This window comes from Globicephala melas, chromosome 10, assembly GCF_963455315.2.
Source record: "Globicephala melas chromosome 10, mGloMel1.2, whole genome shotgun sequence".
Lineage (NCBI taxonomy): Eukaryota > Metazoa > Chordata > Mammalia > Artiodactyla > Delphinidae > Globicephala > Globicephala melas.
The window spans coordinates 97,040,815-97,067,550 of NC_083323.1; the positions used below are offsets into that span (position 1 = coordinate 97,040,815).

The following is a 26,736-nucleotide window of genomic DNA, read 5'->3' on the forward strand; positions in this document are numbered from 1 at the left end:
ACAGTAGTACCCTTCAAGCTTTTTGGCCAACTTACCATCTTACTTAGAAGATCAGAAAGAATGAGGAATGTGATAACATTGTGAGGCCTCAGGATAATACGGACCTTTGAGCCATGGGTAACTTTTGATTTTATTGCCCTTCTCTCTGGTTTTATAGAGAAACACACATGGGCTTAGAATTGGCTTAGATTTCCTCCGGAGGAGGGTTGCCTCATAAAAATAAAAGAAAAAGGAAGAACAGGACTGTGTGTGGAATTGTTTTCCAAGGCATTTTCATTGATCCTTCAGCCTTGGAATTGCCTTTTATGTGGTCGTTACTTTTGTGACCAGTTTACAAAGCTTTACTCCCTGTCTCATCGTCCTCAATTACAGTGGAAATTAGAAGATGGAAAAGATGATAAAGATCAGAAATAGAAGATGGAAAAATAAAACTAAAGATAATAACAATTCCGAATCACTCCCGTTTATCTGGTATTGTCACTTTCTTCTTTGTAGAAAATACATTGTTTTGAATGCCTGCTTTGCAAAGCATTATGCTGCGTATACAAGATGTATGTATTGATTTATTTATAGTCCCGTCTTGTTCCACAAAATTTCTGAGGTGACTTACAAGAAAAACAATAAAACAGCATAATATAAATAATAAATAAAGAAATAAGAAATAGGAAAAGCACAAATTAAAATAGAATGTTGAAACTAGGAGGAAAAAATAGACTACAGGGCTTCCCTGGTGGCGCAGTGGTTGAGAGTCCGCCTGCCGATGCAGGGGACACGGGTTCGTGCCCCGGTCCGGGAAGATCCCACGTGCCGCGGAGCGGCTGGGCCCGTGAGCCATGGCCGCTGAGCCTGCGCGTCCGGAGCCTGTGCTCCGCAGCGGGAGAGGCCACAGCAGTGAGAGGCCCGCGTACCACAAAAAAAAAAAAAAAAAAAAAAAATAGACTACAGATATGCAAACCATACGGCCCTCTAGCTTTTGCAGTTGGGCTGCAAATTTGACCTTGAACCGAAGTGAGAGGGGAATACAGTCAGTGGTGTAGCACTTCATGCCCTCAGCAACATCTTCTTATATAGAAATTTTTCTAAAGTCTCTCTAAAATTCCCTGCTTTCTTACATAGAATATATCAACATATGGTCTCTCTAGAAAGGCATACGTAAGCTTTTCTGTAGGATTCAGGATTATCCTTGAGAATACAAGGTTATCCAAGTTTCCTCAAGGATTACCTAAGTATTATTAGGGCTGTTTGCCCCACAGTCTCTGATGTTTTTGAATTCTTGACTCTGGTGACCTCCCTCCCTGAGTTTTGCTATTTCAAGGTTTGCCGTGCTATTTAGGACACAGAAAAACAAACTCATTAGAATTTGGGGTAAAGAGAGAGCGAAAAGGCATTGCGGAAGGATCTGGAGGATTCTGCTGGGCTAGGTACGTGACCTTAGGGAGTCGGTTGCCTGAGACTGAGATACTTTTTCTTCTGGGTTCTCTGTTGTGAGAGCTGAGATAACCAGGTAAGAGATCTCTGTACACATGAGGTCTTCCTGTAACCAAGATAGTAAGGACCCCTTGCATGTGTGTCATCGTATGCTTTGCAAAGCACTTTCACACTCTTTAGTCTCCTTTGATCCTTTAACTCCCGTGCAGAGTAGGTTCAACGGATATTAGATATTAACCACTTTCCCAACAGAGAGATTGACTTCGAGCCCAAGGTTAGAGGTTTGGAGCTGACGGAAACCCGAGTTTCTTGACTCTTCTTCAGTGCTCTTGTAAATTAATCAGTTAATAAACGGATAAAGTTATTGGGAAAGGTTTTCCAGCGAAGGTGGAAGCTGAGGTCTTCCCACTGTGACATCCATTCATTCAACAAATATTTATTCGTATTCTACGTATCATTCATGTTCTAGAACTGGGGACTAGAGTAGGGACTCAGACAGACACAGATCCCTGCCTTTACGGAGCTCACATTTGAGTGGCATTTGAGAAGAACGAATAAGCCACGTGGCTGTCTAGCGAGAGAGATGCGTGCAGGGAAAGCAAATGATACAAAAGACAGAAAGGGAACCACTCCAGAGAATCAGGTTAGGGTCCCAACAGGAGCAGATGACACACTCACATGACCACCATTCAGGGCAGGAATATCAACAGAGACCATGTACAAAGGTGTGGCCTGGCAGTTGGGGATGCCAGGCAGCATCGTGACCCGGAATTAGCGGGAGAGCCGTTACCCTCCGTGTACACGGTTCCCTGTGCTCTGCAGTAGGACCTTGTTGTTTATCCATCCTGTATATACTAGTTTGCACCTGCTAGTCCCAAACTGCATTTTCAACCCGCTCCCCAGGTGACTCTTAGGGACTCTAAAGGTAGACAGCGATGTGAGTGCAGGATGGGCTGCCACAGGCTTCTTGCCCTGCCTGCGTCTGGGAGTGGGGAGGGTAGTCCACGTGCTGGTCTTCTGGGCATCTGAATGTCACTTCCCCGAAGTCCTCGAACGAAACCAAGCCTGCTCTGTGAAGGGCTTAATCTTTGTTGCGGTCTTTCTAACATTTGCTATATGGACGTTCGCCGTTTGGTTCCTTTCAGTGTCCTAGCCAGCAGTAGGGTCTCTTGGACTTCCTGTCGCCTTTTTGTCTTTTCTTTACTTTTTTTCTTCTTTGGTGAAAGGAGGGGCAGCAGGATAAAAATTAGCAGAAGAAGGCAAAGAAAGGGGAGCTGACCTTGAAAAAGGATCGGCATTTGGTGACTGTCTACCTTTTAATTTGGGGGGTTTCTTCTGTGACCTCCCCGAGAGCCCGCTTGCCCTTTCCCTTTTATTTACCTGGGCAGTGAGGGATGGTGGGCTGATACACACGCCACATCCAGAGCCTGGAAGTACTTGTGAGTTTGGGGTCCGCAGGGTGGTGGTAGTCTGCGAGTCATCACGAGCTTGGCCCAGCCTGAGGGTGCCTCCTAATCAACGTAACGTCAGGTCAGCGGTCGGGTTCAGGACTGGGCCAGTTCACCCCATTCTGGAATGCCTTTCAAGTGCGCTTTACCGTGGAAAGAAGCCCAAGCTTCCTTGACTGACGCCTCTCCTGTTTCTTCATGTGAAAGTTGTTGCCTTTTCATGGACAGAAAATTACAGCTTGGTGGAGCTCCATTTTCCTAGATATTTCGGTGTCAGAGCCTTTAAACAAATGTATGCTTTGGGCATCTCCCCTCCCTACTCAGGAGACGATGTCTTAATTACTTTGACCGAAGCCAGATCATGTTGTGTGGTGTAAACATCTGGTTTATCATTCATCCAGCTGAACTGGTTTATATTTTGTCAGAAGAAAAGGCTTGGGATTAAAGGCATTTAAGTAATTAAGCACATGTCAAGACAACTGGGTGATGGGTAAATATAGTCTCTGTTCAGTGCACTGTCTGGGGGGCTCTGGTTTAGATTTACGTCCGGCTGGAATACAGGGATGAAAGCAGAACGCCGGGCAGACTGGGCCCTGTTCTGGGGGGAATCAAAACCGAATGAGTTTTCGGGAGTTGAGCATCATCTCTCTAAGTACCTGTCCTGGTGTTTGGCCTGGAGGGGCAGAGCTGCAGTCCCTATCACTCGGGGGCACTTGTAGTTTTCGTGAGATTCTCACCTTGGGAGGCGGACCAGAAACTGTGCTTTGGGTCAGCCTTTGTGTCCAGGAAACCAGAGATGTCTTGGAAGCTAAATGCGAGGCCTTAGGTTTTATATTCTGAGGGTGTTTTCAGGTACCAGTCCCAGGGCCTGAGCCCACCCTGCTCTGGTCCTTGACCCTGACCCCGGATTTGCAGAGGCCCAGTGTTGCTGGGCTTGGCAGAATCAGCAGAGCTGTGGCCAGTGCTGGGCAGAGAGAAGATGTGAGCCTTTTCCCTGGGGAATTGTGGTTCTAAGCAACAGGTGTGAAGTACCCGGTGACCTGAAGGGACTTTGGGGATCAGTAAAGAAGTCCTCGGTGGGCCACGCTTTGTTTGGGCCGAGGCCCTGCTTCTCTTTGGGGCGAGAGGGGAAGGAAAATGTTCTCAGTGCTTTCTGCTTCTGGCTGGCTCTCCTTCTGGGAGTAGGAGGACAAAAGATTGGGTCTCAGATCTCTCTCCCTGGGTCTAGAGCAGAGAGGAAGGACTTTGGAAGTCATCCTGAAGAAGAAAGCTTTGCCGTTATGGCCAGATGGAGGATGCATGATGGAACCAATTAGCCCTTTTTGCTGAAAAGAAAGGAAAAATTCAGAATTTCAATTTTCAAAGCAGAGACTCTTTTTTTTTTTAAGTTTGATTATTTTCTTCTTTCAAACTGATTTCCATGCTTGTTTGGGGGTAGAATCTTGGTGTCTGAAGTCTGTGGCTGAGAGGCCAAAGCAGTTCCCATTCTTGGATGAAGTTGTGGATAAACTTGCCTCTCCCCCTCCCCATTCCTCTTCCTTTCGTGTACCATCCGCTCCCTCTGCCCAGCAGCCACTGACGGAATGGCCCATAAGATACCACCTGAAGAGGGGGAGGTACACAGCCATGGGGCAGAGACACAGTCAACGACAGCATCTTGAAGCTCTGGCTATCTGGTTTAGGACAGTTCAGGTTTGATGACCTGAGTCATCTTGGTTCCTCTCTTACGAAGCAGACTAGTCAACCAGAGTTTAAGTTTCCTTCATCAGCGTGGGTTGCCAAAGAAAACTGGAGTAGCGGGTATGCAGATGCCCGTGATACACGGGAAGAGACGCTGCGATCACTTTCGCCATAGGGCTGCTTACTCTTTTGGGTAACAACCGTCATCCCTTTTGTGTTCGCAGCAGTGAGGCGGGAGCCCTGGGAGACTCCAGTGAGGGGGCGTGCCCCCTGCCTCAGGGACCTTGCAGGCCTTCGGAGGGCAGCAAACAAGGCGTGGACAGCTTCTAGAAGTGAAACTGACATTCAGTGCCAAGGAACTTTGTTCCAGATGAGACGTAGGGTGCACAGCTTTAGACCTCCGACGGTTCGAGCCCTTTTCTGAAGCTCTGGTGGCAGGACCCGGGAGTTGAGGTTGTCGGCCCAGTGCTGTCAGACGCTGGGCTCCTCTAAGCAAAGCTGAGAATGAGCAGGGGAGCTCCACGCCTGCTGAACTTTTCCACGCAGTTTGGCGACTGTCTTCAGGGTATATGCTGCCGCCTTGGCAACCAGGGGGTGGGTATGGGTGCAGGGATGGGGTTGGGTAGGGCGTGGGGTGCGGTCTAGCTGGAGCCCTGCCCGCCTGTGGTGCTTCAGCCTGTATCCATGGAGACAGCTTTGAACCACCCCCGCCCCCTCCCGACTCGGGATCCCTCCCCTTGATGATTGTAGGGTGGCTACACGTTGCTGTGGTTATGGCTCTTGGACTGATTAATGATGCTCAGAGTGAAATTGTAGTCCTCGGAGGAAGACGAATCTGCAGCTCCTTCAGCCCCGGGGCCCCTCTCCCCAACCCTTAACTCCCTACACCCCCCCCTCCATCCCCCATCTCCGCCCCCTCCCCCCAGTTATTTCTGATGTTTTCTGTGCATGCCGAGGAGGAGACGTAAAATCAGGAAAGGACTGGCCCTTGGGTGACGCCGCAGCCCTGAAATCTCAGCTCTCAACTCACTGGAAGAGTGGCCGCTTCTGCCAGGCGCCCCTGCAGCCTCCTGAGGGCCTCTGCTCCCACGTGGGCCCCTGGCCAGCCGTTCTGGCATCCCAGGGGAATAGGGGCATGGTTTGAGGAAGAGGAGGCTGATGGAGGGAGGAGGATTGTTTGAGAACCTCTGAGCCTCCGGGCACGCGATGGGGCACTGACTGGGTGCGGGAGGTGGAAAACCATGAATTTTCACGAGTCGCTGTCGTCTAGCTTTGTCACGCAGCCTGGCCCATCTCTCCAGGCTCGTTTGCAAATGCAGATTACTTAGCATTTGGACGTCATGGGTGTTTCCCTCCAAAATCGAATTTCTCCTCTTCACACTACTGTCTACAGCGTCTCCGGAAAGAATGGTTCAGGGCAGAAAGCGTGCTTGAGACGAGGGAAATCACTGTGTATCAGAGACCCCGCCCCCTGCCGCCCCCCTGCCCCCCACTGAATGTGCATCCCCGCAGGCAGGGTCCTCGAGCTGATGAGATATGATCCCTTCCATCTGGGAGCCAGCAACCCAGGGCAGACTGTCCGGAGTGACAGAACATACAGGGCATGTTATAGTCTCTGAATCCAAAGGTGAATGAAATGAGGGAGTAGTAGTGGCTCTGTGCTGGACAGGAGCTTCTCTGTGGTGAGTATATTGGAGTTACAGGGATGGAGCCACTCCTTCACGTAACATCTGTTTAGTAGGGTCTGCTGTGTGTGTGCCCAGTGCTGTGGAATACTGTCGGGATTAAAAAAAAAATGGATCCCCTGTCACGCGGTGTTCCAACTTTGTGGTCTCAGGACCTCTTTACACTTTTAAAAATCATCGAGAGCGCCTACAGGGCTTTCATCTAGGTGCGTTATATTGATCAATATTTGTTATATTTGAAGTTAAAATTGAGAAGAGTTTAAAGTACAAGGATACGCAAGCCCACATTCCATTAGCTGTCCGGGGATGATGTCATCACAGGTCACAAAACTCCGCGGTAGACTCGTGAGAGAATAGGAGTATAAAAGCAAACAGTGTCTTAGTACTACTATAAAAATAGTCTGACCTTATGAACCCCCTGAAAGGGTCATGGGGACACCCGGGGTTCCCCAGGTCACACTGCCCTAGGGATCTAATGGTCCAGGCAGGTCAGTCGTGGACCATAATGCACGCTGCCTCGTGAAGGAACAGGGAGGGGCCGGAAGTGAGTTCAGATGAAGTGCGGTGGGATGCTCTGACGGACGTGTTTATTGATTATAATTACAGTAATCCCTGTGGTCATTCCTATGCCGGTCACTGAACACAGATATTCTCAGCACATGGCTGTGGCCATGGAGGCAGTGGTGGTGAGGGTTCCGGGACCAGAGGGATCTGAGTGTACGAGGACAGGACGGACGTGACGTTTGAGAGAGCGTATCTGCTATTTAATCATAACTTTGCATTTGGGAAATGAAAAAATACTGTTCTTATGCTGAGAAGTCAAGCCCGAAAGGAACTTCTTGACTGGGAGGATCTGGAGGGGTAGGGCTTCTCAGCTGGGAGGTGGGGCTGGGGGAATTAGTATTTATCAGAAGACCAAGGTCAAGTTGAGAAACCCCTGCCCTACAGTTACCGTTTTCATCTTCCTTCTTCTGCAGGTATTAATTCTCTGATAGCAAATAATATCTACGAGGCTGCCTACCCCCTGCACGACGTGAGTACCACCTCCATCAGTCAGCAGGGTGAACACTGCAGACGACATGGTGGTGGGTATACGGGCGGGGAGGCAGGAGGGAATGACGACGCTGAACCACCTGGGCTGGCTCCGGACCACTTGTGAATGAAAATAATCCCCAGTTGATTTTTGCCGGTTGTCTCAAACTGTTTCCGTTATTTCCCCGATGGAAGAACGAACTGGTTTTTGTCTGGGCTTCCCTGCACTCCCTGCCTTGATTTTGAGGAAAGTGTGAGAAGGCAGATAACGGCGTGTGGAGGGTTAAAGGGAGATGGAGAAGGTGGGTGGATAGCGGGGAGCGCAAGTCCCAGACCTGGATAACGCAGGCTGGACCGTCAGGCCCTCAAATGACTGAAAGTGATATTTTATATGTGATAGCTTTGTGTGGATATGAAATTCCTCATCCTATGCGAGGATGTATTAAGTGTCAGATCTTTTTTCTATCTTGACCTATGTTAAGGATGTCTCTCAAAATCCCTTATACTGTTGTTTGGTTAAGAAAACGGAGAGACTGTAATTAAAGCTTTTCTTGGCTGCGAGGAATGTTATAAGCATCCTATAACATAATGCAGTGATATTCTTCAAGATGGTTCGTGAGGAACTGAACTGGCCTGTGAACTCGGTGCCCCCAGGCTGCCCTGTCCACCCCATCGGTCGCTTTAGCATCTACCCCGCAGCGGTATCAAATGAGACCCCTGGGGTGGGGACCCCTGAGTGCCCGCAGGAATTTCCCAGGTGACCTTTTCTCCTCGCCAGCATCCTTGCTGTGGGCACACGTGAATTGAGGTTCTGCCGGGTATGGCCAGGGCGCAGGGGTGTTTTCCTGATGTGCTAGTCCGTTTCCAGGTCGGGTTCTGCTGTTGCATTTGCTGTGAGGAGGTGCAGGGGGGTCTCTGAGGCCTGTAAGGGGAGCTGCCCTGGGTAAGAAGCTGCCCACAGGAAACACAGCAGGTGCTGGCGACCAAGGAAGCGGACCGGTGTCTCCTTACATGTCATGCTCTTCACCTTCCTTAAATGGGAATGAAAGAAAGGGATAACGTTAGAAAATTTAAAAGAAAACCCTGTCTCTGTTTTTGATCATTCCATTGGCTTTCTCCTCCTACAGGGTGAATATGATAGTCCAGGGGATGACGTGAATGACAGAAAGGTAAGCCAGCCCGATGCTGCGCTCGAGGACCACGCGGGGGTGGGGGGCTGCGTAGACGTGTCCTGCGTGTTCTGTTTACTGCTTATCTATTCCCAGCTGTTCTTCCACAGCTCGCTGTCCCCAGGCGTTTGGAAATGTGAGGGCATTTCTGGTCGTTGACGTGACTGTGTATGGGGGTGCTGTTGACATTTAGCGCCCGGTGGACCGGTGATGCCAACCATCCTGAAATACATCCCACAGTCACACACAGAGGCAGTGTCCCTGCCCCTGATGACAAGAGAGCTTTGGCTGAGAAACACTGAGCAGCCAGATCCCTTCATTGATAGATGGGGAAACTGAGGCTCAGAACGATTGTGCACCTTGCCCATGATGACACTGCTACCATAAACAGAGAAGGGGCTAGTGCCCCTCTGACCCTCAAATCTAGTGTTCCTGCTAAAAATATACCAGTATCCATGCCGTTACGGCTTGTTTGGGGAGGGTCGCCCTTAGGTTATTCTTATCCTCTCTGTCGAGGCAGACAGGTAGGATACAGGCATTCCCAAATGATAGATGAGAAACCTGCATATTCCGGGCGGCTAGAAATAGGTTATATTTAAGGGAGGGAAAAGGGTCCCTTTGGAGGATCCCCCCTATGCCAGTCACAGCTCCTGCCTGGACAGCTCTTGTCCCCAGCCCTCCATCTAGATCCTGTTTCTTCTGTTTCCTGGTACTCTAGGAGCATGGGTTCCACCCTTCCCACCACGGCACGATGCTCTGAGCATCACCCAGCCTCTTTAGTGGGGGCTGCCCGTCTGGCCATCGCCCTCCTGCCATCTTCCCACCCAGGTCCCCCAGCCTTCAGCGACTCTGGTGAACAGACGAGGGTGGGCGAGGGTGGGCGGGATGAGGAATAGGAGCCCGTGTACCCCCTCCCCACACTCTGCTGTCTGGAAAATCATTCATCCCCCAAGTTGCTTTTGAGCAACCTTCTTTTTATCCAGCCTATTAGTCCCTGTTATGAAGTGTTAAGTATTAAAAACATATAAAGGCCTTTTCCAGAAATACTGCTGTGATTGCTTACATATGTCCCCTGCTCGGCCTGCCCAGGGAATCTGCTGTAGTTTTTCCATGTTTTAACCTCATCTGTTTTCTATCTGATGCTAATAGTCTCAGTGGTGTTTAATTTCCTGAAAAGTCCCGGATCAGATTTAAAGGAAAAGGAGGAAGCCTTTCTCCCCACATCTCACCTCCCTGGCCCCAGCCATTTTCTGTCCGCCCACTTTTTCTTGTCACATTACTCCCCTTTAAAGAGCGATCACCACCTACTGCCCACCTAAGTGACCCCCTGCTGGGTGGGTGGTAACCCTCAGCCCCTCAAGGTAGAACACTTTACAGGAACATTCCAGAGATCAGGAGCACACAGTACTCCTGGGAAAACTCAGCCAGCCCCCGGTTACCTGCACAGAGGCAGAGAGAAGCAAATTGTGGACCATCCAAAATATATGTACCTTTGCCTGGAATGATACTATATTATCGTTAACAATAAAACCTTCTAACAAAACGTTTCCCTCCCAGGAATTGTTTCGCTTAGGCAGTGCTGCCTCCTCCCAGTGCACACCCCAAAGGATGGGATGGGTAGAATCTGGCAGGCAGAGAGAGACCAGCCAGGACACAGCTCATCTTGGTGGTGGCTCGGTAAAGGTGGACAAGTGTCTCTGGAAGACAAGCAGCCCATTCCTTGTGGCTTTTCCTTGGGTTTGCCAGCCAGTCCTGGCCTCCTTGTTTTCCTCTGCCGGGGTCATGGTTAGGGAAATAACGTTTGCTGTGATGGGAAATAAGAGAAACCAGGAGTGAGAGTGAAAGCTTTTTTCTGTCCATTTGGCTTGGGAAGCGGATACCCAGCACGGCAAGGAGACCAGTTCCGATGTCCATGAAAAGATTGTCCCGTCAGGACTAAAACCCTGGTGTCCAAATTCCAGCCAGTGCCACCAGCAGGTGGACACGGTCTTTCACGTATGGCAAGGGGACCTCTCACTGCCGTGCTGGCTTCCTTCCTAGCCCTTCAGAGGCGTATGGGTGGGACCTGAAAGGTATCTTGAAAGAACCAGCTGAAATCTCTGTATAAGTGCAGTACATTTATTCGTATGTGTTACATTGTAAGAGTCTATGTTCTTCCAGAGGCTGCGGGAAGGGTTTTGGTTGGGTGCAAGGGAGAACCCTTGAAGTTGGTGCTGGAGGAGGTGGAGAAGGGTTGAGAACTGATGGGAGATCGCCCCCTGGGGGCCTTTAGGGGTGATCCGCCCATCCTGCCCGTAGCTGGGGTTCGCCTCCTTCTTCCCTGCGATTTGTGGCTGTTCCGGGGATGTGCCTCGTAGGCGGAGAGCAATCTCCTTCCCCGCAGCTCGCCTAGTGCGGCCTGCAGTCTCCATGACTCAGCCCCCTCCCAGAGGGTAATTCACGAGAGGCTCCCTCCCTCTGGAGAGCAGGGGTTTCTTGCCTTTCTAGAGAGCTGGGCTGCGAGGGTGTGGATGGGCCCCTCCCACTGCCAGCACCCACCTCATTCCACATCCGCCAGACTTACCTGCTTTTCTCAGGCATCCCAGGGGAGGGACTGTCACCATCTTCCAGGGGCTGACTGAGTCCCACCAGCTCCCCGTGGCTTCCCTGCCCACTTACAGGGAACCCGAAGCACAACCTGGAAGATACTCATCTTAAACTTTAGAAACTTTAGCAGTTTCTAAACCCTTGGTCCTGAATTTTCCAGCTTTTGCAGATGATTATCTCCTCTAGTGGGCAGTTAAAAAGTTAGTCTTGTCTTTCTGACGGGAAAGGTACTTTTCTTCTTGGTTTCACTTGAGGACTAGTTTTCCCATCCTGCACAACTCCCATTTTACTAATGGGGAAGTGACCTGCCAAAAAACCCAACAGGTCATTGCAGGATCCAGAGGTAGAATTCCATCCTCTCCCATCCTGGTCCACCCTGTCCCATCAATGCCTCTGAGCCGGCTACAGCTGGCGTCTTTCTGTCTGTCCCAGGTCTGGCTGCTCTCTGAGGAGCCTGTGGCCTCAGGGAGGGCCCCGAGTCTCGGGCATCTTGCCGTTCTCTGGCGTTGCAGATGGTTTTAACAGTTGGGTTCTTTATGGTCCCATGAAATACTTAAGCCAACTGACCGATGTGACCCTAGGAAGCCAACCTGGCCTCCTGTATGCTCTGATCCATCAGAGGGTGTGGTCCCCTTGTTGCTTCCTGCCCTGAAGGTTTGGGGTCAGACCCACATGCTTGGAATTACATTCGAGGCCTCCGAAATCAGGCTCTGTGAGAAGGAGCTGCAGAGCCTCCTGGCTCTGTTCGCAGGCTTGGCCGGTAGGTGAAGAGGACATGGCATAACTCTGAGGGAGAGAGTGTATTTGCTAGGAGCTCATTAGAAAGTTCTAGACTCTGCAGGTTTAAAGGGACTGTTGCAGGTTACCCTGGTTGTCCTCTTGCACTTGACGCACACAGGCTCATCCCTGTTGACTGCCGGTCTGTCCCAGGACCCTGTAACCCAGGGCTTAGCCCGATCCACCTGGTCTCGAACTGTGTGATTAAACATTTGTAGAGACAGGGAAGGGTCTACAGCACCCTCCCTCCCATGCAGAGCTGTGCGAGCTGGCCCGGCAGAGCCACATGGGCGGTGGGCAGGCATCGTCGCATCACCTTCCAGGTTTGACGCCCTGGAGCTCCAGCTCTTCCAGGGGTTGCCTGGTGATCTCCTCTGCTGTGTCCATCTGGCCCGTCTGGAACCACTCTTGTCAAGGTCAACCATGGGTCACTGGGTCCAAGGTCACCTCTTGGTTCTCCTCCAGCCTGACCCGTCAGCCATATTTGACCCAGATGCTCACCTTCTTCCCTTGGAATCCCATGGTCCCTTGGCCTCCAGGACACCACCCACTTCTAGTCCGGTGCCGTGTCCCATTGTTCCTCTGGCGCTTCTGCTGCTCTTCATCATCCCCTTGACCTCTGAACGGTGGAGCACCCAGGGCCCCGGCGTCACGCCTCTTCTCTACCTCTCTCTCTTTGACAGTTGCATCCGTAACTTGATGACTTTACAAATCATGTCTTCTCTGACTCTGGACTCTCCTTTGAACTCCAGACTTTTTCTTTTATTTTGCGGTACGCGGGCCTCTCACTGTTGCAGCCTCTCCCGTTGCGGAGCACAGGCTCCGGACGCGCAGGCTCAGCGGCCATGGCTCACGGGCCCAGCCGCTCCGCGGCATGTGGGATCTTCCCGGACTGGGGCACGAACCCGCGTCCCCTGCATCGGCAGGCTGACTCCCAACCACTGCGCCACCAGGGAAGCCCCCCCCCGCAACCGCCAGTCCTTTCTAACTGGGGTTATGTCCCAACATTCTCCCCTTGCTCAGCGCCAGCCTTCCGGCTTCCCTCTTCATCCTAGGACGTGCCCTTTCCTCTAGGCCTTGGCACAGAAGGAGTGTTCTTCTAGCTGCAACATAACCACCTACTTCCTTCAGGTCTCAGCCCAAATGTCACCTCCTCAGAGAGGCCCTCCCTTGCCATCCTTTTCTTTTTTTTTTTAATACCTATCAATAATTACTTGATTTTTAAAATTATTTTGTTATTTTATTTTTTAAAAAAAATTTTATTGGAGTATAGTTGATTTACAATGTTGTGTTAGTTTCAGGTGTACAGCAAAGTGAATCTGTTATACACATATCCACTCTTTTTTAGCTTCTTTTCCTGTATAGGTCATTACGGAGTATTGAGTAGAGTTCCCTGTGCTATACCGTAGGTCTTTATTAGTCATCTATTTTATATATAGTAGTGTGTGTATGTCAATCCCAACCTCCCAGTTTATCCCTCCCCACTTTCCCCCTTGGTAACCGTAAGTTTGCTTTCTACATCGGTGACTCTATTTCTGTTTTGTCAATGAGTTCATCTGTACCATTTTTTTAGATTCCACATATGAGTGATATCATATGATATTTGTCTTTCTCTGTCTGACCTACTTCACTCAGTGTGACAATCTCTAGGTCCATCCATGTCCCTGCAAAATGGCATTATTTTGTCCTTTTTATGGCTGAGTAATGCTCCATTGTATATATGCACCACGTCTTCTTTATCCATTCCTCCGTCGATGGACATTTAGGTTGTCTCCGTGTCTTGGCTATTGTAAATGGTGTTCCCTTGTCATCCTGTCTAAAATAGCACCCTACCCCGCTCTTCATATTCTACCCCCTACCTTGATCTATTTTTCTCCGTGACATTTATAAGTTAATATTTGTCTCTGCACACAAGGGGTAATAAGCCCCATGATGGCAGTGACTTGGTCTGGTTTACTGCTTTAGCCAGTGTCTGGACAGGGCCTGGCACAAGGTGGATATTCAGTCAGTACTTATTAAATGAGTGAATAAATGAACGCCAGGGCTCATCTGGCTGGACTCAGCAAGGCGAGGGAGTGAAGAGCGAGGGGTTTTGCTTGGTAGGTGCAGCACACCCAGAGTGTGATGAAGATCACCTTTACTATTGGGGGAGGACAATAGCCTCCTGCCTTTGGAGTCTCCCTGTGGATATCTCATGGGAATTCTCCTGGAAGCTGGGCTTTGGGGATTCGATTTTGACTTGCCAGGATGGCTTTGGTGGGGAGGGGTGTGTGTCAAATGTTGACTTGCTAAAGCTGAATAACGAAAGGTGAATAGTTGTCTGCTGTACCTCTAATCTGGTTCTCTGTTTTTTTTTTTTTGTTTAGCTGCTGTATCAAGAATGGGCACGCTATGGGGTGTTTTATAAGTTTCAGCCTATTGACCTCATCAGGTAAGATGTGGGAGGGGACTCTTGGGAGGACCCAAAAGGTCTCTGCCAACTGTCTTGGCTCCTGGAAGTGTGTTGGCCGAGCAGAGGGCTTGGCTGTTCTAGGCTGTGACGCCCCTGCTCTGTGTCCTACAGGTGGGGAGCCAGCTCCTGGGTGGGGGAGGGCAGTGGCAGCTGTGGGGCAGCAGGTAATGTGGACGGATGTTCCATGACTTGCCTCTTGGGGTCTTCAGCACTGTGGTCTCTCCCTGCCTGCTCTTGTGGGGAGAGGAGTGAGTAGAGTTCTCTCTTTTATTATCGTCCCTCAAATTTGCCTAGAGAAGAACGTGGGTGAAGCAGATCCTTGGGTCATTCCCAAGTAGCCACAGTATTGACCAAGAGAAGGGAAGACCCGGCACATTGTATAAGGGCTAAGCCAGCTGCTCTGCGTGGAAATGCAGGCTTTTTATGGCTTCTCCAAAAAATTGGGAGAAGAGAACTGGGTCCTAAACCTCTCCCTTCAGTGCTGCTCCTAAAATGATGCCCTATTGCCTTGGGAATTTCCCCAGTTTCTACAGAACATGGGTGAAAAGCTTTTTGAAAGAACTTTCTAGAAGGCAGTAGGTCTGAGTAGCCTCAAGTGGGTTGAGGGCTCTAGGAACTCCACGGGCTGTTGAAGCCCCATCTCTTTCCCAGCTGGCATGTTGGGAGGACCCCTGTGCAGTGGGGGACCACCGGGCTGAGTGGGGCCTGGAGACTGGGGTCTTGCCCAGGCTTGGCCACTAGGGGCGATTGTTGCTCTGGTCAAGTCGCGTCCCCGCTTTGGTCTTCGGCATCCTGGTTTTCCGAAACTGGGAGCCTGAGCTAGGGCTCTACGGGGGAAATTGATAGAGCACGCTTGTTTGGAAACTGTGGGGACCCTTGGCCCTGTGCCTGACACAGTGGACTCGCTGCCACTCAGTCACCTGTGGCTCACTTTAATGAGCTGATTCATCAGCCAGCAAACTCAGAGAGTGTTCCGGGCTGCTCGCCCTGGGCTGGGACCGCGAGAGGGGTGGCCGCCAGAAGGATCGAGTCCAGAGTGAGGGATTCCAGCTTCTTCTTGGAAGAAGGCAGCAGGCTGGGAGTCACAGTTTGGGCAGGCTCACCTCCCACGCAGAGATGGGATGGCCCTCCCAGGGAACTGGGAGCTCAGTTGGACAGCAGGTGTTTGTTCCAGCTGAAGACCGTTAGCCGAGGGGCTGGGGTCGGGGAGCAGGGCCACAAATGCCGGTGACCGAGGCCCCCTCACCCTGCACCTCCCGTCCCCTGGCGGCCTTTTGTGAGGTGCGGCCACCTAGACTGTTCTCTGGGCCACACCAGGGCTGCTTCCCCCGTGCCTCGTGGGCTTTGATCATCCTCTCTGCCTCTCTGGTGGCCACCCACGCTGTCGCCTGTTTTCTCCAACTATTCACTCCTTTTGAAAAAATACGATACCAGAAAATAAAAATTCTCCCTCCCGGAGAGCCCCACGTTTTCCTCCGGAGACTTCGGGTGACCGGCCGCCAGCTAAGTGGGCAACGGCTCCAGCGTGCCCTCCGTTTCAGCCACCGGAGCAGCCTCACCTGCGGGGGAAGAGGTGCCTTTGGAGCAGATCCTGGCTTTGGGGTCTGGCGGTTCCCGAGGACGCAGAGCCCAAAGCTGTCCAGACGGGTGCAGTGTGCTGTGGGGCTGGGGGCTGTCCACTGCCGCTTCCTCACCTGCTGCACAGTGCCAGTGGCCTGGATGTGGGGCTCGGACGCGCCTGGAGCCTCGGACATCTTTCAGACACTGGCTGGAGGGGAGGGGATGGGACACAGGTAGTATGGGGGCTGTAGTGGGGGACTGTGGCCTACCCAGAGGGGTGAGGAACTTACTCTGCTGCAGAGAGACGAGGGGACTGTAGTGGGGAGAGAGGGAAGGGACAGAGACGTTGGGGGCATAGGTGGGTAGCAGAGGCAGGGAAGCCAAGAGCAGGCAGCTGGAGAGGAAACTGGGGTGGCGGGTATGGGTCTCCCCGCACTCAGCCGGCTCCCCCTAAGCTCGTGTGTCCACGTCACCTCCTTCCTCTCCGCCATCTGCCAGTCCCCGGTCTGACCCCAACTCCTGTGGGTGTGTCTTCAGCGCCACTTCCCTCTGCTGCCACTTCTTCTCCATCCTTCCTGCCTTCACCTGTCGGGACCTAGCGGCCCACAGGGCCCAGCCTGAGGCCACCCTGACCCTGTGGTTCCATCGCGGCTCATGCCTGTGAACTGCGCCCTCTTGGTGCTCACGTAGGAACTGCACCCATGTGGTCAGTGCTGAAGCATCCGCAGAGGCAGGGGGGTCCAAGTTGAAGGTACGCCCTGCAAAGGCCCAGCCGAGCTGTTTCCCGCCCGTCGCCTTGGGCCCCCAGCTCCTCATTGGCAGCCCCGAGCGCTGCTTCTCTCCCGGTGCCCACGGTTTGGAACATTCGAAAGCACGGAGCAGCTGAGAGCCCAGCGGGGTGGGAGATCCGTTGGCACGTAAAGCTACCCTTCCCCTTCCGCAACCCTTCAAGCCTAAACTTGAGATTTAGGGTTCGAGGCTCCTTTCCCAGGTGTGTAAAGTGGACAGAGGGGGAGCAAGATGCCCCTTCCCGGGGCTTCCCTGGTGGCGCAGTGGTTGAGAGTCCGCCTGCCGATGCCGGGGACGCGGGTTCGTGCCCCGGTCCGGGAAGATCCCACATGCCGCGGAGCGGCTGGGCCCGTGAGCCGTGGCCGCTGAGCCTGCGTGTCCGGAGCCTGTGCTCCGCAACGGGAGAGGCCAGAACAGTGAGAGGCCTGCGTACCGCAAAAAAAAAAAAAAAAAAAAAAAAAAGATGCCCCTTCCCTGCACCCCGCGCCCCTCCCCCCGCAGCTGCATGGGCATCCAGGCCCAGCAGGCTGCACTGTGAGATTGCTGATGGCGCTCCCAGGCCAGCAGAGCTCTCCACCCTGAGTCATACCCTTGCTCTAGAAACCTCGGGGCCTGCAGGCCTGAGTGGAGTGTGTGTGTGTGTGTGTGTGTGTATGTGAGTTGCCTGGGAAGCTCCCCAGGGAGGTATCCAGTAGCGACCCCTCTCACAGAAGAATCTCCTGGGAACTCCGAGCCCGAAGCACTTGTGCCCTGGAAGAAACAAGGTGTGTGTTGGAGCCAGTGGGGGAGATGATGTTGTAGCTGGAGGGAAACGGCCCTGCTAGTCCCTAGGGGCCACCTGAGTGTCCCTGCAGGCGGAGGAGTAGATTTCTGCCTGCACGGCCCTGGGTTAACTCCCCGACATCCCAGGAGGGAAATGGCCTTTATTTTCTGGGGAACCCGGGAGGCTGGGCCTTTAGGCTTGACTAATACGGGGTGATCCCGTATTAGTCAGCGCCCTGCCCTGTCTTTTCACTGAAATGAACATCTGCTCACGGGCATATTTTCTTAGCTGGGAGGTTTTGATATGGATGAGATGAAACAGCAGGCTCTGGACATCTGAGTTAGGTTTAGCTGCTCACCGCGCTTGGCTGAAGCTGGGATGCACAATTGTATTCTCAAGCATCTGCGCTGCCTGTGACCGCATGTGGAGGAGACGTGCCCAGAAGTCCGCCGGGCTCGGGGGCTGTGCAGCTGTGGACTTTGGGGAATGGGCCAAGGGCATCGTACGCGGGCAGCATCCACTGTGTCAAGTCGGGATGACAGTTTAGAGAGGGGTAAACGGCTCTTCCTCGTTCCCTCCTCTTTCAGGGATGCCATTTCCCCAGGGAGGCTTCCTAAGGTCAGGCCCTGGGCGTGAAACCCATCCCTGTGGCAGGTCTGGAGTCCTCTCAGAAATGTCCTGCTTCCTCAGTGACCTAACAGTGGTATCTATGCCATTTCAAGAGCCTTTGGGCATCACCTGTGGACAGCAAGAGTGGCACTGTGCCTCCACCTGGCTACACGTCTCTACCATCCTGGACTTCCAGCCGCCTCCAGCCCCACCAGTGCAGAGCCCATCCAGGACCTCGGCATCACAGGAATTGGCTTTTCCTCCTCCTGATAAAAGGCAGAGGTGCTTGCTCTTGCCAGAATTCCCCAGAAAGGCCACTAGAAGGTTGCGTGATTTGGTGCATACCTCTGTGTCTCTGAGCCCCACTGCTAACCTCCTGAAACACGACGCATCCACATCCCTCCAGGAGGGAGATGGAGGAAGCCACATTCTTTCTTAGGAGGCTTCTCAGCAGGCCAGGCTCAGGAAGGACTGGCTGCAGCTGGTTTGGGGGAGGGAATGGAGAGGAAAAAATGTTGATCAACCTGTGATGAATTATTTCCTGAGCCCTGCTGCCTCCTCCTTGATCCTTCCCTGGGATTTATAAAGGCAGTTCAGCTCAATGCAGTAAACATTTACTGATGCTCACAGTGAGCAAATCTCTGGAGGCACAGCGAGATGTAGGGTGGAGTTTGCGTCCTTACGGATCTAGCAGTTACGTAGGGAGACAGACCTGTGGGAGGCAGGATGAATTGAGGGCTTTTCAGGACTGTCATATATAAGTACTAACATGATAGGTTGGGACAACAGATGGAGAGTGGTTGCTACTAGCAGAATAGGGAAGACTTCCTAGAAGAGGTGGTGCTGGAATTGGAAACATTGCTTTCTGAAAGGCTGAGGTTAAAGGTCCTGAATGTGTCTTTGTCACCAGCCTGGGCTGCCCCGAATATGGACTTGTTGAGCCTGGTGTCGATGGCCAGAAATCACAGTGCCCCAAAGCCAGGTCCCTCCTGACTGTCAGTTGGAAGAGGTCAAGTCAAGAACTCGACTTGCAGATCTCGCCCCACCTGTATGGACTCTGTGCCAACCTGGCCCGTGTCCCTGGCTCTGACCTGTAAGTTAGCAGAGCATCCAGGCTTGGAAGGAGATGAGGCTGGACCCAAGAGAGGAAGCCAAGGAGTGGTGACGTGTGGGGCTAGCACCTTGGTATCTGCAGGTCTCATCCTTTGAAGTATTGGATTTAGCAGGGAAACGTTATGCAGGCTGGAAAGAAGTCATGTCTCATGGGCCTGAAGAAGATTTTTCCTTTGCCTCTGAGGGCGTAGGAACATAGTAGACCGAGAAAAGTAGGCAGTAGCTGGTTGAGGCGAGGCAGAAACAGGGATGACGATGTCCCGTGCAGTTATATTCTGGCCCGTACAGAGTGGGAAATAAGCTGTTTATAAAATGCGAGGCGTCCCACTCTCCTTTCTCTCCCCCCTCCCTGCAGAGTGCCACTCCCCGCCAGGTCTGCACCCTCTAGAGGAGAGGAGTCGGCCTGGGGCTGCCAGTGGACCAGGAGTTGAATACGGTGCCCCCAGCTCTCGTCTGAGGCTGCACCCAAAGGCCGTCCTGGTCCCCTGAGGGTGGCCTCCCTGCCTTCCATGGCTGGTGGCTCTTGGTTCAGATCAAACTGAATCTTCCTTCCTGGAGTATCAGCCGTATGGTACCTGGTGGCTCCCAGGGCACCAGGAGGCTGCACGCGCATCCCCATGGCCGCCCAGGGTTGCACGGCCAGAGCTGGGACGGGGTGAGGGTCTGGTTTCCCAGCTCACTGCCTCCTTGACTCCCTTATGTCACATCCTATTTCCCAAGAGGAAGAGAAGCTGATATTAGCCTGAAAATATGTGACAAAGCTGTAATTTCCTATCCCCTTGGACCTTGTGTGCAGTAAACTCTCAGTTATCCAGAACCCCTGGGACCAAACCATGGCATCACAGAGGTGGGAGGAGCTTAGAGGCTGGCTGACCTCAGTGCCCCGCCGTGGAATGGGGAATTGAAGACTCCTCTCCCCGCATATTGATCGAGCAGATGCCCAGCCTCTGCATGATTTATCTTGTAATGGGGGAGACGCCTGGCCTCGGGGGCAGCTTGTTTGTCTGCTGGACATTTTTAGCCACTAGAAATGGTCATGGAGCCAGAGCAAGAACTCTGCTGATTTCCCTCTGTTTCAGTCTTGTTCTGAACAAGAGCATCCTATTGTGTAGGCCAGCCTTTAATTAGTTGAAAATAGCTCTCGCGTCCCTAACAGTTCTGCACGCGTAACACGCCTGGCCTCGCTGTGTGTCCTCCTGTAATGCGGGCTCTTCTGACAGCCTCATCCTCGTGATCGTCCTCTTTGGGACCCGCTGGCCTGGGAAAGTCAGAGCAGGGCCCTCCTGCACGCACACCTCACCTGGTATAGTTAAGCTGACACCTGTTTGCACTGGCCACATGTGAGACACTGGTGCTGGGGGGTAGAGATGAATTAAGCAGGACCCCGTTCTCCAGGAGCTCAAGCTCAAAGTCAAATTCCCAAGCGTGTAGATGACCACGTGGCTTTTCCGGGAAATGGAGGGACAGACTGATGGAGAAAATTTTCAAAGAGTAACTGTGAGGCTATAGAAAAACAGGGTATGGAGAAGATCATGGGGGTGGGGGGAAGCTGACCCCCAGACCAGTCATCTGTGATGAGGGGGCTCCGGGCTGTCAGCTGTGCATCGGGCAGAGATTTTTGGGGGTGACTCTGACTCTTTCTGGAAACATCCGTTGTCGCATGGCAGCACCCACAGACCCCTGAAAATCTCAGAAAACATTTTAGGATCACGTCACTTAGGGATTTCCCAAATCGCGGCAAAACCTCATGTGTCCAAGTCAGGGTATCCTGCCTAGAGAAAAACCAGCCAGGCTAGAACTGTCTCAGGGAAGGAAAAGAAATGTGATCAAAGATGTAAAGAGGCAGCCGTATGAAGACACACTTAAAACAAATAAGAGCTCCTACTCTAGGAAGAAGTGGAGACGGAGTGAGGCTGCACTTGTTAATTTAGAAGATGGATAGAGTGACTGTCCACGTGTTTATCAAACCCCGAGGCACCTGCCTAGGGACGTTCCTCTAGACTGAGAGCAGTGGGTTAAGGATGAGAAGAACTCGGTTTTGCCTCCAGCCTTGATTCCAAGTGATATAATACTGGGGCAAGCCGTTCTCTCTCAAGCCTCCATTTCCTCAGCTATGAAATGGGCATCATAACACCTGTCCTACCTTCCCCACAGTATTATTGCGAGGATTACGATATAGTTGTGCAAAGAGCGTGGTGATGGACACAGGTCTGGTTAGGTAGAGTTGTTATTTATCTGCTCCCTGGGGGAAGTTATACTATTCCCTAAACTAGCAGAATTTTATATAGTTCTTTAGTTTGTCTTGACAAATATTGTGGAATCATAAGACTATTTTTTTAACATCTTTGTTGGAGTATAATTGCTTTACAATGGTGTGTTAGTTTCTGCTGTATAACAAAGTGAATCAGCTGTGTGTACACATATATCCCCATATCCCCTCCCTCTTGCGTCTCCCTCCCTCCCACCCTCCCTATCCCACCCCTCTAGGTGGTCACAAAGCACTGAGCTGATCTCCCTGTGCTATGCGGCTGCTTCCCACTAGCTATCTATTTTACATTTGGTAGTGTATGTATGCCCACGCCACTCTCTCACTTCAAGACTGTGTTTTTTTAAAAATTGTAAACCAGTGTGCTGTATTCACGTTGCGTGTGTGTGCTCTGTGCCTCCTAGCGACCCCGCCAAGTGGACGTTCTTACCTCTGTGTTACGGGGGTGAGGGGGTGGGGTACTGAGCTCAGGGAGATAGGAGCTTCCCGAAGCCACAAGCCAGCCCATCTGGGATTTAAACCCAGGCCTGTCTGACTCCAGAAACTGTGTGTTTGCCCTCGTACCACGTGGCTAGAGGTGACCCAGAGCGTCGTCCAGCCAGACGTTGGGCGAGCTGGGTTTTCAGATGCCTAGCGTTAATCCCTTTGATCAGCACTCTGAGGGACAGCTGGCGTGGTCTGCGGAGGGGGGAGTGGGGCTCGCTGACCAGGTCCCCCCCTGCTCTGCGATGGGCCATCCTCGTGAGCACCCCTGTCTCAGCAGGAGTGATGTGTCACTCGCAAGAGCTGTTTGTCAGGGGGCCCGCGAATGCCATGTTTTTGGTTTCTCATTTCTGCTTCTCAGAGTCTTTCTTTCCCCCTTCTTCCACGTCATCAGGTTGTCAGCTGTCACTTCTTGCTTTTGTCAACCGAGTAGGTGCCTTCCCGACTTCAGTTCGCTGCTCCGTCTCCGTCGCAGCTTTAGTAACCTGACCCCTGAGCAGGTAGCACTGTGCGCCAGGTAAGCCTCTTCCACAGCCTATCCTGGAGGCTGCCTCCTGGCAGGTGTGGGGTTTTGTGGAGGCTCTGCCTTTGTCATGGAAATGTCTTCCTGGTGTTTCCCAGGGAGAGTGAAATGGTGTTTCCAAGATGGGACCAGAGTCAGTGTGATAAGGCAGGTTTTGCCGAGAAGAGCTGCATTTTGTCCCTCTTGCTTGTTTTGCGAGGTCACAAGAAATCCAGGCCAGAGCTCAGAGTCTGTTGACACAAGAGTCGATCCCTACATCAAGGGTCTGCTGGATGCCAAGCTCTGTCGTGGGTGTGGTGTCAAAGCGAAAAGAAGGGGGAAAGCAGGAAGCTTGAAGTGTAACAGTGGGACCCCAGGTGCTCACAGTAGATCTGATGGAAGCTGCAGAGGTAAAGTGGTACCCAACGGGGAACCTGGGCACAGAGCTGTGTGTAGACGGGCTGGGGGCAAGGTGGTGGGCAAGGGGATGGGCCAAAGGTTCCGAAGGGGTTTGTGACTAGCTTTAGCGTGGTCGATGAGAGAAAGGTGAGAATTGCAGGACAGGCGAGTTTTGAGCGGAAAGTAGAGATTTGAAGGAAGAAGGGAGTGTGGTTGGGAGCTTTACAAGAGTCAGGTTGAAGTATTCTCGGTCAGGACATGCTGACGGAAGTGGAGGCTCAAGAACAGGTTGGGACTGCAGACAGCTGGGAGGAGAGCCCTGGGGCTACGGGAAGTGGGTGGAGGAGGTATCTGAGACAGTGCAGGGGGAGGAAAGCCTAGACCAAGGGGCCGTGATGATGGGGAGCAAAAGGAGATGCTGTCAAGTGGTTTCTCTGGGATTTAGGTGGCAAAACAGAGCTTTCGGGCGTTCAGGACGTGTGCGCTCCTGGCTGGGAGGTGGGAATGGCCCGTCTCACTCACCCACTCTTGGGAAACTTTGGGCAAGTCATTCAGCCCTTTGGATCTGGTGCACATCCTCTTGCTGAGAGAGAGAAAGAGAGGAACCTTTGCGTCTCCTCCACAAACCCTCTAGGCTGTGACGGCAGCCGCCCTCTGCCTGTGGGAAGCAGGACCTCAGGTGCATCCGAGGGGCTGATCTCGCCCTAGAAGGAAGGAGGGGACCGGCCAGGGGATAAGTCACCACGGACACGGCCCGACTCTTTGATCCCCCTGAGCCACTGTTTCACCGCCTGTCTCTGGAACCCCTGAGCTCCCCATTCCTGCTAATGATATTCTGCTGAGTGATGTTCTCCACCCATGCCACATGGGTATGTGACCAATATAAACAGAAAACGTCTTGACACGTTGAATAACATCGTTGCAACACACGTTACAACAGCGACCGCAAGATCTCTCCATTTAATTAGCTGGGCATGCCCAGGCACTTTGCACAGACGTATGCCTCTGTTTCAGGAACGGAAAACCACAGCATTTTGTGGGTTTGGAAGTCACAGACATAAGCAAGAAAAAGACAAAACAAAAAGCTTCAAGATCGCTGCCTGGGAGACTGCTGTCCTCCAGTACCTTCTTGGGATTTTCTCAAGGTAGTCAAAGGTGTGGGTAGTTGGGTAACTGCCAGGGATGGCTGTCTGCCCTGGCAGAGTGGCTGACTCTGATGTGGAGAGGTTGTGACCCTCAGCCTGCATCGCCCAGCCCGTTCCAGGGCCTCAGGAAGCACTCCTTGAGGGCTCAGGACTCAGGGCTGGTGCCTCAGCCCTGTCGGTTTCTTTCATAAAATCCGTGTTAACTGAACACAGGAGAGACAGAGATGAGATTGGAGGACTGGGACCTTGAACTTTTTATTTGGAATTTTAGTCTGGAGGAGGGTAAGGGCAATGGCTTAGTTTCCAGCAGTTATCAGTTCTGACAACACGGCAGTATTTCCTTAGGCTGACACGCAGCCCAATCCTCAGCCTTCGGGCGGACGGGCAGCCGCTCCTTCTCCAGGCTTCCCCCCCGGCCTGTTTCCCCTTCCTGTCAAATGCCCCCCTCCCCCCACCATGGACACCCTAACGCTTCTCTGAAGGTTTAGCCCTGGGGGTGAGGTTAAGCCCTCTGATGATCCAGCAGCCAGCTGGAAGCATCTCTCAGGGACATCGTGAAAGAAAGAGGAGAGTCCCCAAACTCAGACCTCTCACCGTCCAGCTGGGAGAAGACTCAGTGTTTTGGGAGAGAGACTTAAGAGAATGGATAATTCAGTTCCCTCTGATGCGGTATATTTATTGGGCATCTTTGCTGTGTTTATTTGTGTTTATTGTTTCAGGTGCTAGAGTTAAAGTGAAGAAAAAGATAGATGTGGACTGATTAGATAACTTACCTAATCACCTTGGGTGATGAGATGATTTACCATCTAACCTAGGACACTCTTGAGAGTGAAAGGGAGCATTATTAATAGCTATGCTGAGTATACTAGTCAGCTACTGTCAAAATAATGCTGCGTAACAAACCACCCCCAGATCTACAGCTTACACCAATAGTTGGTTATTTTTCTTGCTCAAGTGTCTGTAGGTTGAGTGGAAAAGGTCTGTTTCAGGCTGAGGGTCGGCTGGGCTTGGCTCCAGGCTTCAGACTGTGTTCAGGTCTCCACAGGTCTGCATGCTCTCCATAGATCAGAAGCTACCTGGGCGTGGTCCTCTCATGGTGAGTCACAAGAGCACAAGGAAAAGCAGGGAAACAGACACACACAGTGCCTCTTAAGGCATCATTGACATCCCATCCGCTAGGGCTCCACTGGCCAAAGCAGTCGTATGGCTGAGCACAAATCCATGTTTCTGGAAAGTACACTCCTTCTTAAGGGGAGAGGAGTTGGTATTTGCTGAACGCCCATGTAGCCCGCCCCAGTGAGACAACAGGTATAAACCAGGACCGTTCTGGAAATATGTGGACCTGTGGTCCACCCTTGTCTGGTCTTGTGGAGCTTATGAGCTAGCAGGAAAGACAGATTATGTCTAGTTTTTTATTATTATTTTTATTGTTTTAAAATTTTTATTGGACTATCGGTGATTTACAATGATGTGTTAGTTTCAGGTGTACAGCAAAGTGATATATAAAACTGAATATATCAATATATATATTCCCTTTCAGAATCTTTTCCCTTATAGATTATTACAGGGTATTGGGTGTAGTTCCCTGTGCTGGACAGTAGGTCCTTGTTGTTTATTTTATATATAGTAGTGTGTGTACGTTAATTCCAAACTCCTTGTTTATGCCAGTAACGTATAGTTAATTGTGAGTGTGCCGTGGGTTACACGAGCAGAGTGTGGGCTGTCATGGGCAATCCAGCCTCACTGGAGAAGGCCAGCTGAGGCAGTGACATTTAAACGAAGATTTGGTGCGTGAGTGAGAGCCAGGCCGAGGTGAGCAGAATAATGACAGTAGCTCACGGCCTGTGGTGCCTCCTGTGTGCCAGGCGCTGTTTAAGCCCCGTGCACTTGCTCACTCACAACGACCCTTTGAGACATACTATCACCCTCAGTTTGCAGATGAGCAGTTCAGACACAAAGAGGGTGTTAAGTCACCCGCCGTCACACAGCTAGTGAGTAAGGAAGAGGTGAGGTTTGAACTCCTAAGTCTGGCTCCAGAGTCAGTTCTCTTTGCCACAGGGTACGCTGCCCACAACAGAAAGAGGGGGCCTGGGGTGCCTGGTGGGGGGAGTAATGGGGGCCAGGCGGGGGCGAAGCAGGGACCAGGCCCTGGAGGATCTTTCCGAAACCACAGGCCAGCCCATCTGAGATTCAAACCCAGGCTTGTCTGACTCCAGAAACGATGTGTTTTCCCTGGTACCACGTGGCAGAAGGGGACGCAGAGCTCCGTTCATTCGTGGCCGTTTGAAGATTTGGGGCTTTATCCTAAGGAAAAGAGCCTGTCCCTGAAGGGTTTGGCTTACGTGGATGTAGATGTGTGGACGGCACTGATGTGGGCCAGTTGCTTTTACTTGGAAAGGACCTGAGGCTCCTCTGTGTGGGCGCTAGAAAGGACCCGAGACATTGTACGTTTTGTGCCAAACAGGATGGAGGGAGGGTGGGGAGTGTGGGGAGAGGAACAGCTTCTTCTCCCGGACGCCCTCTGTCCTTGTGAGAGGACCTGGTGGGCATTCTGGGGAGTGGGAGTCCAGTCTTCTTATCCTCCACGTCCCAGCTGACCCGCAGGTTTCACTAGGTGGTAATCAGTGCATGGGAACTGTCTCTCCCCATTCACCAGCGGGGATGTCTTCGTGGGTGTGATGGTGACCACGGCTGACGCAGCGCTTATCCCATGCTCACCGGGTACCCGTGTCACCTCGCCCAGTGTGGACCTGATCTGGTCTAATCTTCGCGGCAACTCTGTGAACTTGGCACGATCGTTGTCCCCTGTTTTCAAGATGAGGACACAGCAGTGCAGAGAAGATAAGTCAC

General features: G+C 52.0%; 1 protein-coding gene across 1 annotated transcript in view; it reads left to right on the plus strand.

Annotated features, from left to right (window-relative positions):
• ANO2 (anoctamin 2) overlaps window positions 1-26,736 on the plus strand; it is a 318,066-nt gene that overhangs the window by 84,454 nt on the left and 206,876 nt on the right. The window contains exons 7-9 of the mRNA XM_060305839.1: window positions 7,219-7,274; window positions 8,401-8,442; window positions 14,172-14,236. Of these exons, the coding sequence (XP_060161822.1) occupies window positions 7,219-7,274; window positions 8,401-8,442; window positions 14,172-14,236 (163 nt within the window). The remainder of the gene's footprint in view (window positions 1-7,218; window positions 7,275-8,400; window positions 8,443-14,171; window positions 14,237-26,736) is intronic.